This window comes from Oncorhynchus tshawytscha, linkage group LG10 (genome assembly GCF_018296145.1).
Source record: "Oncorhynchus tshawytscha isolate Ot180627B linkage group LG10, Otsh_v2.0, whole genome shotgun sequence".
In the NCBI taxonomy this organism is placed as follows: Eukaryota; Metazoa; Chordata; class Actinopteri; order Salmoniformes; family Salmonidae; genus Oncorhynchus; species Oncorhynchus tshawytscha.
This window is the reverse complement of record NC_056438.1, coordinates 26,828,947-26,844,430: the sequence shown is the minus strand read 5'-3', so window position 1 is coordinate 26,844,430 and position 15,484 is coordinate 26,828,947. Positions and strand designations below refer to the sequence as shown.

The 15,484-nt window shown below is 43.2% G+C and overlaps 1 protein-coding gene across 1 annotated transcript in view; it reads right to left on the bottom strand.

The window, feature by feature from the left end:
• Window positions 1-13,468, bottom strand: part of LOC112260015 (regulator of G-protein signaling 12-like) — a gene marked incomplete at its 5' end in the record, with an annotated part of 69,945 nt that extends 56,477 nt beyond the window's left edge. The window contains 2 exon segments of the mRNA XM_024434794.2: window positions 9,104-9,220; window positions 11,607-13,468. Of these exon segments, the coding sequence (XP_024290562.2) occupies window positions 9,104-9,220; window positions 11,607-13,457 (1,968 nt within the window).
• Window positions 13,469-15,484: the final 2,016 nt, after the last annotated feature.

Genomic DNA, 15,484 nt, shown 5'->3' with positions numbered 1-15,484 from the left:
TTTCTCCATGTATGGGGCTGTGTGCAGCGTGTGTGTTTGGCTTGTCTTCAGCGCTGCTGCAGCTCCACACGCCCGGTGTGTGTAAACAAGTCCATCCGCAGGCGCGCTCTGCGGTGTGTGTGTGTGTTTGCAGCCAGGGAGAGCTCAACTCAGGGGCAGTGCAGGAACGCCCAAGATCCTGACAGCTACTGAGAGTTCAAACGATCTCTCTCTCTGCTGCTGTGGCTTGCTTCCTCTTTCCCTCCTTCCCTCTCTCTACCTCTCTATTTCTCTGTTACTCCCTCTCCCCTCTCTGTCTTCATTCCTCCTCACCGTTCCTGCTACGCCCACAAAGTAGATGTCAGAACTACGCTATCCAGCCTATGATATGAGGGGGAAACACAAAACCTTAGACTAACATATGGGAGCACCTTCAACTCTTTGCACACACATGTCATCGGTACACAAAATAGCATATACTCACAAGCATTCCTTCACACCATTTGCAATGCATTCATACACAGACCACAGAAACGCACAGACACTACAAACAGAAACGCTCCATGTCATCTCAGAAGTTTGAACTGTGTTGTGCTTGCCTTCCATCGTCTACTTAGTGTGCAACATGTCTGATTTGAGTCAGAAATTAAAGCCTGTGATGAGGAAGGAATCGGCTCGGGTGCAAGGGGGTGCCGGCAGGTCTTTGACAAGTGTGCGGAAAAACAAATAGAAGAGATACAAAGCGCCACATTCTTTAACATGCCCAAACAAAAAGGGGGTTGGCAAAGCTCCAGTGTGCAGCGAGCCGCTCCTATCGCTCTAACCCCACACACACAAAATACAGTGCCTTCAGAAAGTATTCACACCCCTAGACTTTTTCCACATTTTGTTGCTTTACAGCCTTAATTTAAAATAGATTAAATGTAGTTGTTTGTGTCACTGGCCTACACACATTACAGCCCAAATTGTCAAAGTGGAATTATGTTTGTAGAAATTTTTACAAATTAATTTACAATGAAAAGCTGAAATGTCTTGAGTCAATAAGTATTCAACTCGTTTGTTGTGGCAAGTGTAAATACATTCAGGAGTAATTTGATAAACAGGTAACATAATAAGTTGCATGGACTCACTCTTTGTGGAATAATGGTGTTTAACATGATTTTTGAATGACTACCTCATCTCTGTACCCCATACATACAATTATGTGTAAGGTCCCTCAGTCATGAATTTAAAACACAGATTCAACCACAAAGACCAGAGGTTTTCCAATGCCTCACAAAGAAGAGCACCTACTGGTAGATGGGTAAAAATAAAATAAAAAGCAGACATTGAATATCCCTTTGAGCATATTAATTACACTTTTTACTTGGTTCATCGCTTTCTAGCAACCCCTTGTGGCGGGCCAGCCGTATGCAGATTGACTCGGGTCGTCAGTTGAATGGTGTTTCCTCCGACACATTTGTGCGGCTCGCTTCTCGGTTAAGCAGGCAGGTGTTAAGAAGTGCGGTTTGGTGGGTCATGTTCGGAGGACGCATGACACGACCTTCGCTTCTCCCGAGCCCGTTAGGGAGTTGAAGCGATGAGACAAGATCGTAATTGGATATCACAAAATTGGGGAGAAAAAGGGGGCAAAAAAAGAAATAAAATAAACATAAATATTAAAATAAATAAACATTTAAAATTAAATAAATTGTCTTAAATCATTGTACCATCTAAATATATTTTCCACAACCAAAACTATTGCTGTTTCTGCAGGTTTACAAAACCGAAAATAAACTTCTTAGTTTCTTAGACTTGCTTTCAAGTAGAATGATAGATCTATAACTCACATTTCTATGTGATTTTGGTCAGGTCGCACAAAAAGTTCCATATTGCCCCTAAGAGAGCTTGAATAATATTGTACAATTCAGGTGTGCAAAGCTCTTAAACCATGTTCACATTGGCAGTTTGAAGTGACTCAAATCCTATTTATTTGCATATCCGATTGAAAAATCTGTTATTTTTCCTGCAGTCTGAACAGCCAAAAAGCACATGGAATCGGATATTTCAAGCCACATTTCAAACCACTGTTGTAGGTGGTTTGAAGTCAGATACAAATCTGATTCCTGTGTCTGAACGGTCAAATCTAATTTATTTGCCCTCAAGTGGTTTTTAGACCGTTATTCTGCATATCTTGTTCTTGCTAGCTACTCTGTTGACAGTTTGACAAGAGCATGTGGTAGCTAACTAGCTTGATACTGTTTACAAACAAATTTGTGAATTTGCTAGAAAGCTAAACAGCTACCTAACTAGCTAGTTGACTGCTGTGGCTAGCCAAAAAGGACTCGTTTTGAAAGCTGGGTCCTCTTATCCTTTGAGGCTTTAAAAGGGGTTCTTACTCTATAATTTTGAACATTCAAAACAACTGGGAAATGTCCATGGCAGGCATTGTTGTCACCTTAGCTGGCTACATAACTAATACCTTAGCTCGCTACATTAGCACAAGCATCACCACCAAACTTTGCTAGGTATAGCTCCGCCTTATCTCAGCTCACTGGTCACCATAGCAATACCCAGCCATAGCACGCGCTCCAGCAGATATATTTCACTGGTCATCCCCAAAGCCAACACTTCCTTTCGCCGCCTTTCCTTACAGTTCTCTGCTGCCAATGACTGGAACGAATTGCAAAAATCACTGAAGTTGGAGACTTAAATCTCCCTCACTAACTTTAAGCGTCAGCTGCCAGAGCAGCTCACCGATCGCTGCAGCTGTACACAGCCCATCTGTAAATAGCCCATCCAACCAACTACCTACCTCATCCCCATATTTGTTTTTGTTTTTCTGCTCTTTTGCACACCAGTATTTCTACTTGCACATCCTCATCTGCACATATATCACTCCAGTGTAAATGGCTAAATTGTAATTACTTCACCACTATGGCCTATTTATTGCCTTATCCCCTTACTTCATTTGTACACACAGTATATAGACTTTTCTATTGTGTTATTGACTGTACTTTCGTTTATCCCACGTGTAACTCTGTCGTTGTTTTTGTCGCACTGCTTTGCTTTATCTTGGCCAGGTTGCAGTTGTAAATGAGAACTTGTTCTCAACTGGCCTACCTGGTTAAATAAAGGTCAAATTAAATAATAAATCAGCCTACACCTCCGCCCACACACCCATCATTACTTTGACAACTAGTGTAGCCATGTCAGCAAATGACTGCTGTCTCAACACGCACAAATCCGATTTGGTCACTTGTAACTTGCTGCTTGGACAGTCAGTAGTCCAAAATGTATTTCAAAAACTAAACTGACTTGAGCATTAAGGCTTGCAGCGTGAACAAGGCTTTAGAGACTTACCCAGAAAGACTCACAGCTGTTATCACTGCCTAAGGTGATTCTAACATGTATTGACTCAGGGATGTGAATACCTACAGTGGGGCAAAAAAGTATTTAGTCAGCCACCAATTGTGCAATTTCTCCCACTTAAAAAGATGAGAGAGGCCTGTAATTTTCATCACAGGTACACTTCAACTATGACAGACAAAATGAGAAAAAAAATCCAGAAAATCACATTGTAGGATTTTGAATGAATTTATTTGCAAATTATGGTGGAAAATAAGTATTTGGTCACCTACAAACAAGCAAGAATTGTGGCTCTCACAGACCTGTAACTTCTTCTTTAAGAGGCTCCTCTGTCCTCTACTTGTTATCTGTATTAATGGCACCTGTCCACAACCTCAAACAGTCACACTCCAAACTCGACTATGGCCAAGACCAAAGAGCTGTCAAGGACACCAGAAACAAAATTGTAGACCTGCACCAGGCTGGGAAGACTGAATCTGCAATAGGTAAGCAGCTTGGTTTGAAGAAATCAACTGTGGGAGCAATTATTAGGAAATGGAAGACATACAAGTCCACTGATAATCTCCCTCGATCTGGGGCTCCACGCAAGATCTCACCCCGTGGGGTCAAAATGATCACAAGAACGGTGAGCAAAAATCCCCAAATCCCAGAACCACACAGGGGGACCTAGTGAATGACCTGCAGAGAGCTGGGACCAAAGTAACATAGCCTACCATCAGTAACACACTACGCCGCCAAGGACTCAAATCCTGCAGTGCCAGACGTGTCCCCCTGCTTAAGCCAGTACATGTCCAGGCCCGTCTGAAGTTTGCTAGAGAGCATTTGGATGATCCAGAAGAAGACTGGGAGAATGTCATATGGTCAGATGAAACCAAAATATAACTTTTTGGTAAAAACTCAACTCGTCGTGTTTGGAGGACAAAGAATGCTGAGTTGCATCCAAAGAACACCATACCTACTGTGAAGCATGGGGGTGGAAACATCATGCTTTGGGGCTGTTTTTCTGCAAAGGGACCAGGACGACTGATCCGTGTAAAGGAAAGAATGAATGGGGCCATGTATCGTGAGATTTTGAGTGAAAACCTCCTTCCATCAGCAAGGGCATTGAAGATGAAACGTGGCTGGGTCTTTCAGCATGACAATGATCCCAAACACACCGCCCGGGCAACGAAGGAGTGACTTTGTAAGAAGCATTTCAAGGAGTGGCCTAGCCAGTCTCCAGATCTCAACCCCATCGAAAATCTTTGGAGGGTGTTGAAAGTCCGTGTTGCCCAGCAACAGTCCCAAAACATCACTGCTCTAGAGGAGATCTGCATGGAGGAATGGGCCAAAATACCAGCAACAGTGTGTGAAAACCTTGTGAAGACTTACAGAAAACATTTGACCTCTGTCATTGCCAACAAAGGGTATATAACAAAGTATTGAGATAAACTTTTGTTATTGACCAAATACTTATTTTCCACCATAATTTGCAAATACATTCATTAAAAATCCTACAATGTGATTTTTGTCTGTCATAGTTGAAGTGTACCTATGATGAAAATTACAGGCCTCTCTCAACTTTTTAAGTGGGAGAACTTGCACAGTTGGTGGCAGACTAAATACTTTTTTGCACCACTGTATGTAAATGAGATATTTCTGGATTTCTGTCATTTTGAATTCAGGCTGTAACACAACAAAATATGGAATACATCAAGGGTTATGAATACTTCAGAAAGGCTCTGTACATCAACCACTGATCATCACAGTCCTCTGCTGAGACTAAACGGCAACCAGGAAAAACACCAGATTAGGCTAGCCGACAGGACAATCTGGGGTAGCTACGTGTCAGAGGCTCTGTGATGTGCGGAAAATATAACAGCGTTTACCGATTCCTGACTCCTATTGCCACTGCTCTGACGCACACTACTGACCACGGAAAAAGAAACAGGGCCCCAGCTTCCTGAGCATCAAACGGAGAGAGGTTATCCACAGGCAGGGGTCTCGCCACAACGCCACTGGAAGGGTCTACCAGGGTCCCGTGGTGTCCGCTCATGTCCAGATGTGTGCAGTGACCAATGGCGGCTTATCACATTTTGGATTTGCACAGCGTGAGAAAAGGGCTCAACAACATCCTAAGGAGCTGAGGAAGGAACTTTAGGAGTCAGGAGGGTAGTCGTAGGAAAAGCTCCCCTCAAAAATCACCTTCCAATCCCTGTGTAATGGGATATTCCAATATGATGCAAACTACTTAATAAACATGTGTGTTCACCTTTGCTTCTGGAGAGGCTTAGATACGATGACACTTGCAATTTATACGGTGAGGAACAACTAACAACATAAAATAATCTTACAGTTTGGGTGCTTTGATGTAGCTTGTACTTCATGCCCCAGTTTGTCATTCCATATTTTTTCTTTACGGAATGCCTTTCCTTATCATAAAAGAGCAGATTACTTATCTATTGCTGTCATTTTTCATCTTCTCTAGCATTGAATACAGTAGCTGATCATGTTACCAGGCAGGATAATAGACATGGAGGTTCCATTACAGGGTGTGGTATTAGGGGGCTTATGACACTGAATCAATGGTTCACGGAATCCGACACAGTGTAAATACAGAGTAAAATAACTGTCTAACATCTGCAAATAGATTACCTATTATCTCAGCATAGTTTATAATCATATCCCTTATGGCTGAGATCTGCTAGTACAGAGCCTTTAGGAGTGACTCATTGATCTTTGACTGATAATCCTGTGAAGCTGCTATAGGCTGGTTAAACCAGACTGAATGAAACTATGGTGTCTGCAGCATTCAGTCTAGTTTAGCCAGGCTGGTGACACTGAGCCCTCGAGGTAATGAACTCTTGACATGGAAACCAGGTGTGGGTGATAGCCATAGATGAGGATCTAATCGTCTTTGGCCGCCATTAGAACAAAACCTCAAAAAGTAATTACCTGAAACTGACTTGCCTAGTTAAATAAAGGTTAAATAAAATAGATATTTTTTACATTTATACCATCAGCATTGGTCAATTTCATTCATTGCACTTATTTCATCATGGTTCCAGGGTGGCTGAAACAGTGACTACACAAGGAAAATCCCTGAGGACCAGCAACTCCTAAGAAACCCTTAAGTTTGAACTCCACAGTTTCATAACATGGAAATGTACATCTTGGGGAAAACGCTATACTGTAAAGGCGAGGCTCTCTTGGCCGAACTGTGTTCAAATTCACTTAACCCCACTTAGGTAAGTGGGCAGCCGGCCGCTGACCAAAATGCAATTTAGCTCATTGAATACACACAAGTCTTAGTGTTCCAGGAAACACTTTAGGGAATTGTACTACTCTTACTTACTGTTCCCCATTTGAACTGGGGATTCCCATTCAGTCTGTGGCCACCCAAATAGAGCCTTTTTGCTTCACAAGTAGCTAGGCCAAAGCTATTTCTGATGTATGTAAAAAAAAAAATACAGTTTGCGTCATATAGAGGATCAAATAGCAGGATTAGCCGCTACCCTGAAAGTGTCACGTCCTGACCGTAGTTCCTTTTTTAGGTCTCTGTTTTAGTTTGGTCAGGGTGTGAGCATTCTATGTTTTATATCTCTATGTGTTTGGCCTGGTATGGTTACCAATCAGAGGCAGCTGGCAATCGTTGTCTCTGATTGAGAACCGTACTTAGGTAGCCTGTTTTTCTATTTTGAGTTGTGGGTGATTGTTTTCTGTTGTGTGTCTGCACCAGACAGAACTGTTTCGGTTTCGTTCGTTCACGTTGTTATTTCTGTGTTCATTAAATAAATATGAACACATAGCACGCTGCACCTTGGTCCTTTCCTTCCAACAGTCGTTACAGAAAGCCCAATTAAAAAAGGGATGTCAAAATGAGCCAGTTATTATTTAATTCAATACATGCTTACGTTGGAAAACCTAGTCCTATATGTCAAATGAAATGCTCTTGATGACAAAGTATTCCTAGTATTGCAATATTTTATTTATATCTATAAATGTCATTTGTGTGAAGCCCAAGGCAAATGTCCTTATCGTGCAGACAATACCATGTTGTATCCATTTTATTCTATTGTATTAGAGCTATAAGTGTAGGTAGCAGACTTTTAATGTAGGCCTATAACAGATCCTTTTCTATAGGTTCCTATTATAGTTGTATAATTAAGCAATAAGGCACGGGGGGGTGTGGTATACTGCCAATATACCACAGCCAAGTACTGTTCATATGCACGACGCAACGCGGAGTGCCTGGATACAGCCCTTAGCCGTGGTACATTGGCCATATACCACAAACCTCAGAAGTGCTTTATTGCCATTATAAACTTGTTACCAATGTCATTAGTGTAGTAAAAATTGTGTCATATCCGTGGTATACGGTCTGATATACCACGGCTGTCAGCCAATTAGCATTTAGGGATCGAATCACCCAGTTTAGAATTATGTGTATCATACAGTTGCTTACATGCCAGCATATACAGTTAGCATGTGAGGGTGGGCTCTGTAGACAGAGATCATAGCTAATGCGAACATATGAAAGTCTGTGTGTTCTCTTTATTGATGTCACGGACAGTTTCAACACTTAAAACACCCTGTCTTTCTCCCTAGCCGTCACAGTAGCTGTTGACCCTGAAGAGGCTGCAAGGTCCGAGTGTACTTTGCTCCTCGCAACCGGAAGAATTCCAGATTGTCTACACCAATGACATCATCACTGTAGCATAAGCAAATAGTGAAATGGAGGAAATCTTTATATAGTTCCCAGTCCAGGGTTCACACACTGACTGACAATACCATTATCTTCTCTTCACTCCTCTGCAGCACCAGTGACTCAGAAATCCCTCAGACAGAATGAGTAGAAACCGTTAGTCATGACATCTTAATGCTGTGTAGTAAAAAATGTGCAGTCGCGTTGAGATAAGAAAGTGAATCATGCGTTGTGCTGACAGACGGCTTTGAAGTTGAGTCGTTCGACGACAAAAAAGTAAGCAAAACTAAATGTCAAAACCTGTTAGGTTAGACATAAGAAATGTGCTTTACATTGTGTGAGGCTGTTCGGTACAGGTTTATCTTCCAGAGAGGCTTGTTGAAAACCCTATGGAACTTAAACAGAGAACAAGAGGCAGCAAGTTTCTGACACTACTGTTTAGTGTGGGGGTGAGTGACAGGGTGTGTGTTTATGCTGTGTGTGTGTATGTATGCAGTGTGTGTGCACGTGTATGTAGTAGGGTATGTGTGAAAGCAGGAGCCAGTAGAATCCCAAAGCAACGCTAATAGGGGAGAAATGTGAGCACGTCATTCAGTCATTCAGCAGCTCTGCTCATTAGCAAGGCCAAACCAACAGGGCCCATGCCTCGGGCCCACACAAAGGCCACTTTGTGAGCCACCCTCACCACAAGTGTGGCACCAAACACGAGAATGAAACAGAAATGAAAGGTTAAGAAAGAGCTGAAACTGGAGCAGAACGGAAGGGGGAGGGACGTTCGGCTGAATGTCCAAATTAGACCATCTCCTCTGCATAGAGGTGAACGGCATGATGGAAAAATACCGTTCCCATAAAAGATGGGTACACAGCGTAACAGGGCCATTGTTCAATGCTGTAATATAAAGGCATTGGTACGATAAGCCGGAACAGAGTTGTATTGAATTAAGTCCATTGAATTGCACCAGATATTTTACTCTCATTCAAGTAATTATAATTCCAAAAACTCCAATGGGTTAATACCAGAGTAGGAGGAGCTAGGTTTAAATGTATATGACTGCAGTTATAAATACTGTACTGGAACTGTATTGGGTCTACCTCCAGGTCATCCAGTGATCGTGCCAGGCTGAGCTTGTTGGGGTGTCCAAATGAGCGACGGCCCGAGAAGCGACGGCCAGAGGAGCGTCCCGCACCAATGCCCCAGAACTTGGAGCCCTGTCAAGGGCAGAAGAGAAATCATAAGAATGAATGGCTGTCTGCCAAAACATCACACTATTACATGGACACAATTGATCTTATCGTGGTTTTTGTCATACTTAGTTATGGGTTATGAGCCTACATAACACCATCATAAACATGACAAAAACATGACATAACAGCTTATTAGGTAAGCATTAGGGATTAGTAAATGTATCAATGATCAGTTTAACATGATCATTCTTCTGTCTGGAATACACTTCTGTACATAATAGACAAGGCTTAAACAAGCTTGCAGTGTTGGGGGAAAATTGGAGAGGGTGATAAGGAACTATCTCCCTGGGCAATTTAGATGATGTAAACCGAGATGATGTAAAGCAACCAAGATTACAAATGTTCTTCCTACCTTGACCTTAAGGCCATATGCATATCCTTATCTAACATGGGTCATGACACACAACTTTAGGGGCGGCTGGTAGCCTAGTGGTTAGAGTGTTGGGCCAGTAACTGAAAGGTTGCTAGATTGAATCCCCGAGCTGACAAGGTAAACATCTGTTGTTCTGCCCCTGAACAAGGAAGTTAACCCACTGTTCCTAGGCTGTCATTGTAAATAAGAATTTGTTCTTAACTGACTTGCCTGGTTAAATAACATTTAAAAAACTCCCTTCTGCCAGACAACATAACTCATCATGGCAAATGTGATTGGCTCACAGATTGTATAAAAATAACAGACTGGCCACCCAAGACTTACAGTGAGCCCCATGTGAAACATGGTCAAGCCCATTAGTCTCAGTTTGGCACAATGCTGACGATTTCACAGACACCAGTTGGGCTGAGGAAGTGAAGAAATTGATTTTCAATTTATTTCAAAAGCCTCCATCAAATTCAACTCCTCCACTACTCATCTGTACCTTAATCTCACAGTTTAACTGCTATATGCTAAATGAGCATGAGAAACGCATTTTGCCAGCAGCCCTGCTATTATAATGATGGGTGAAAGCCCCGCCTGTTTGAGCTGGAATAAAGAACTGCCGGTAATTACCATGGTATCACATGGGCTCTACCCTGTAATTTTCTTTTGCTTCCTGTGCAAAATTGTCTTCTTTTTCAGAACAGAGACAGACACGCGATTCATCCCGGAGTATGCACACAGAACAATAACTTTCACTTGGATAAACAGCGAGAGACAAACACAATGATAAACAGTGCACACATTTTCCACTATCATCAAACTCTGGGAATCTGCTCTCTGCAATGGAAAGAAGAAGAGCAGAAACAAAAACACATTAGAGGGTGGAGGAGGATTCTCTCCATTTCTTACCAGCTTCTGCTTAAATATGCCACTCTGTCAAAGCAAAGTTTCTGTTTTGACAAATGCCTGCATTTCCATGGAACACATCCATCTTTATCTACACTCATACCATCCAATAGTGCAGCCACAGGAGAAGAATATTATAAAAGGTCAACTTTCTGTATTGGCTATTACATTTTTTTATGGAGGGGGGGGGTCCAGAATATCACAAGTTTGGAATGCACATTTCCTTGTGTCAACAAAAAAAACATAAATAAGTAGCAAAGTACTTCTTCCATGGGGAAAAGCACTCCCACCCCAGCTAGATAGTGAAACAGGGACATCTTGTGGATAATGAGGAAAACAACAAAAAAGCCTGTTTGGAACTAAATCCTGGATGTGGATTTATGACAATGACATCATTGTGGTATAAATCAACAGGTGGCATTTTTTGCTCAATTCCCAGCCAAATGAGTGGTGAAATGGTGTATTATATTAGGTGTGAAAGTGAATGGACTGTCCACCCTATCAGTGCCTGGCAACTCGACTCCTGCAAACCATTTATTACTTCCGGTGGAATAAAGCTGAACAAAAAGCTAATAGAAACACAAAACCAGATGTTCACACTACACACACATGATTGCTGAATACTGCACAATTCCCCACAATATTGGACTATAAATTGTGACTTCCTGTACTATACTTACACTAAAATGTTTATTCTACTGAACCATTTACTTTATGTTCATATTCTCATCTACTGTTGTTGCATTGTCGAGAAGGAACCTGCAAGAAAGAATTTTGCTGGACGGTGTATACCATGTGTATCCCATACATACAACTAATAAAACTTGAAACTCCCTGTAGAATAAAGTTGAACATAAAGCAAAAACAAACACAAAACTGGATGTTAAACAGAAGGGACATGCAAAGGTATTTTTGTTCAGCCTTTGCACAATCTCCTTTATTAACTTTGGGTTAGGGAAAACACAAACTCTGGCCTATACATTAAGTTAACACACACACGCACGCACACACATAGACACACCACAGAATCATCAACACAACAACAAATCTCTATCAACACAACAACATTCTCTCTTCTAATCTCACCTTGGTATTAGCATCTCTCCTGGGCTTTCCATTTAGCACCTCTCCAGATTCTGCTCTCCAGAGTCGTTTTGCCCACTCCTCCCTGGCCTCTGCTGCCTGGTACCTGTCTGGTGGGATCTGGCTCCTGGGGGGTGGCAGGGCATTGGTGCAACCCACCGTGGCTGGTCCTGACCAGCCGTTAGTGGCCGGTGTTGCCTGGGGATCAGGCTCTCCACTGTGACCCCTAGGCCACCTCTGCTTGACGCTCATAGAGAACCAGCGTTGACTGCTTCTGAAGGGGCCTCCTCCTTCTGTTAGGTTCTGGATCTTACCCACAGGGTAAGGCGGTGGCGGGGGCTTGAACTGAAACTCCAACTTGGGAGGAGGGCCTCCGGATGGGCCGGTTAACGACGCTGGGCCCGGTAGAGATTCAGAAAGGGAATGGGTGCTTCCCGGATTAGGATGACCGTTTAAGTTTAGGCGGCCATTTTGGTGAGCTACTATTTGGGTGAGGTTTGCTTCAGCCTGGGGGTAATCCTCCCATGGACAGCTGGGGAGGGTGCTCCCGGGGTTGTTTCCGTGGGCAACTGGGAAATCCCTGTCCGGTCTCTCCTCAGGGGGGGAAGCGTTTCCGATCCCGCTGTCTCTGTTGCTGCTGGCACTGCCGTTCTTGCAGGCTCTGCTGCTGTTCTGTCGAGTGTGGAGGTGGTGGGCCAACTCTGTGTCCAGCCTGGTTCTAAGCCTCTCCACCGCCTCCCCCATGTCACAGTATAAGACAGACACAAACTGGAGGACGGAGGGTGGTGTGAGGGGGAACTCCTGGCAGCCCTGGGTGTCTGGGGTGCAGTCAAAGCCAAAGCGCCCGGCGATGCCCAGGTGGTCACTGTGGTGGCACAGCTCGGGGTCGATGAAAAAGACATGGCAGGAGGATCTCAGGGGACCGTTCTTCCCCACATGGCCACCAGAGACGTGTGCAGTGGTGACCAGGCAAAAGAAGCGCCTGTCCTCGGAACACACAACTCCCACGACAAGGTTCTCAGAAGGGAAGGCTGCCAGGACAGCTCCAACGTCATCACAGAGGCGGACACAGTCGAACATGACCTTTATCATCACCAGCGTGTGGGTCTCCTGCTCAATGCCCATACGTCTAATACACCTGCGGATCACCTGTAGGCAGTCATCCTCTGAGCTGGGGCTGGACAAGGCCAAGATCAGTTCAGTAGAGCCCAGGTAGCCCACCACCATGGCTGTGTTCAGCAAACTCCAGTCTGGATTCACATCGTTCTCCTGGTCATTGAAAACAGAGTCGATGTCTGCCACTTTGGCGGTTTCTTCCTCAGACAGGAAGCCAGGTTGGAATTTAGAGTTCCACAGTTGGGTCCAGTGGGACATGTCCGGTTCTGACAAAGGCCTCGGCTTAAATGGAGTGGCGTTTACTGAGTTACATGACGAGTTGCCAGAGTGGTCCAAAACTGTTCGAAAAACTCGCCCCTTTTGAAAAAGCCCCATTCCCTCTGTTCTAGAAAGCCCTAACTCCTCTTTGCTGGAGGAAGGGTCCACCTTGGGCCCGGTCCCAACAAGTACCACCAACCGCAAGGGTCCTTTACAGGTGCCAATCAACTGCACCACAGCCTCGTGGGAAGCATTTGCGACATCGATTCCGTTTACACTCACTATACAATCCCCCTGCTTTAGTCCCAGCAGGTCTGCAGGGCTCCCCTCCAATATACCACTCAAGAGGCACGGGCCTTGTCCTGATAAGGTGAACCCGTATCCTACACGTCCTCGAACAACCTCGACCCCTCTGGCTTCCTGAGGGGCGGTCAAATTCAGACGCCTTCGTGCCCTGTCGTTCTGTCCCGGCATCCTCATCCTGAATGTGGACATTTTTCAAAAGGAGAGCGTGGGACCTTTGAGTCACAATGGAATGTTATCTTTTAGTGCCAACACTGAAGTGTTTTAGTCATCCTGCATAAACACTAAAAGTAGACAAGAGAGAGACAAAGAGAGAGACAGAGAGAGGACAAAGATAAGTGAGATACAGTGTATCAAATATTGATTAAGCATAGGCCTCCAGAATCAATATTCTTAACAAACAGCAACTGTAACACTTATCCTGTGATAATATTATGTAACAAAGTATTTGTTACACAATGTTACAAAAGAATAATGATTGCATCAAATGCTTTCCCCCTTCAATTAAAAAAATATGTTATTCCACTTCAATAGGCTAATGCTGCATACAATAAAAATCTCCATATTTTGGGACAAAAATATATTGAGTTATTATAGTTTAACCAGACAAGTTTGGGCGGTGAGCGTGAAAATAAACCGTCTGCTAGAGAAAACAGCGCCAGCTGGCCCCTTCTCAAGAACAGTTCAATCAAAGCAAGAGCTTTCAAACCAGACAAACCTGTTCGAGCGCCTTGAATTGGTTTCGTTGGACATCACATCATTTTCTATTCTACCTCCCTTGGTTATTACATTTTTGCCTTGTCTGTCCAAACACAGCAAAACCCAAAATATTTTCGAAAACATTTGCTAGAGTTTTAAATTTAAAGTAGCCCGGCCTATGCCGATGAAGTTTAGGCGCAGATACAATGTTGCCAGTGCCACTGAAATTAACGTTACCGTTTCAAAACTTTATGAAGTCAGTTCAAATATTGCATAATCCCAAACGTCCAAAAAAAGTGTTAGAAATCTACACGTGCGTAGTTTCCGAAACGTAATAATTTGCGTTTTCAAAAATTCCCTCGTATTCCGTATTCCATATGGCGGTGACAAACACTCATGTTGGGGACAAAGCGTCTTTCATAGTAACCATGACACTCTAACGTTTTCAGAGCACGTGATGTATTTAATTCGCCAATGAGGTGATTCGATTCATCTCGCCCGTGTAGGCGTGTTTTGCATCGGCTGAAAATTGATTGCATTCGATTTGGAACCGGGCTGACTCCCGGGCTCGAGCCAGGTGCCCTGTTCAAAGCCCACTGCGAAGTCGGCTCCAAACAAAAGTGACGCAAGTAAGCACTTGCATAAGGATTCTGTGTTATCCCATGTAAAAGTGATTGCATTTGATAAAAACGCTTTATCTGCCTTACCAATGATTTGTTTTTGAAAATTCAAATATTTATTTTATGTAAAGGAGATTTCTGGACGATGCACCATGTTGCCTTGTCAAAATGACCGAGCGGCACATATTTCTGTTCGATATGAGAATGACGCTCCTCCCTCCCCGTTTTTGCCCGCTGACGTGACGGGGCTTTGCCCGGTAGCCTTTGTCGGTGGCCCAGCATAATCGAATCCGCCCAATCTCTCGTGTTGAATATTCAAATATTTGCGGTATGATCCTATTGTTTCTGATCATCAAAATTGATAAGCTAAATATAAACATTGTTACCGATATTTAAGCTACAATTCACACATAGCATTACCTAAATGCAATTTTAAGCATTTCACATAGGCTAACTATTGCACGTTTAAATCAAAGCTATAAGATGATAATGTGATGCAACATCCACTGCACAATTAATAATGGATTTATTACAAGATAATTAACATAACATCGTAATTACCTTACATTAAATCTTAACTGGATGTATTAACCACACAGCTCGAGAAGTGATACTTTGTTGCATCCTGCCACTCGCTACTTGTAAACAAACTGCATTGTGGTCAAAGTTCTGCAACGGTTGCAAGGGCGAGTCACGTGGTCCTATTACACATGTACTGTACACTCCACAGTCTCTAGACAAATATACACTCAGCAGTGAGTCAATCAATGTAAACATAGAGCAAGCCCAAAAGCAGATGTTTACTCATGTTTAGGCCTACTAAAACCCTGGATATTTTTTTTTAGGCCTAGTAGGCTAGTGAAGTGAAATACAGTCATTTAATGA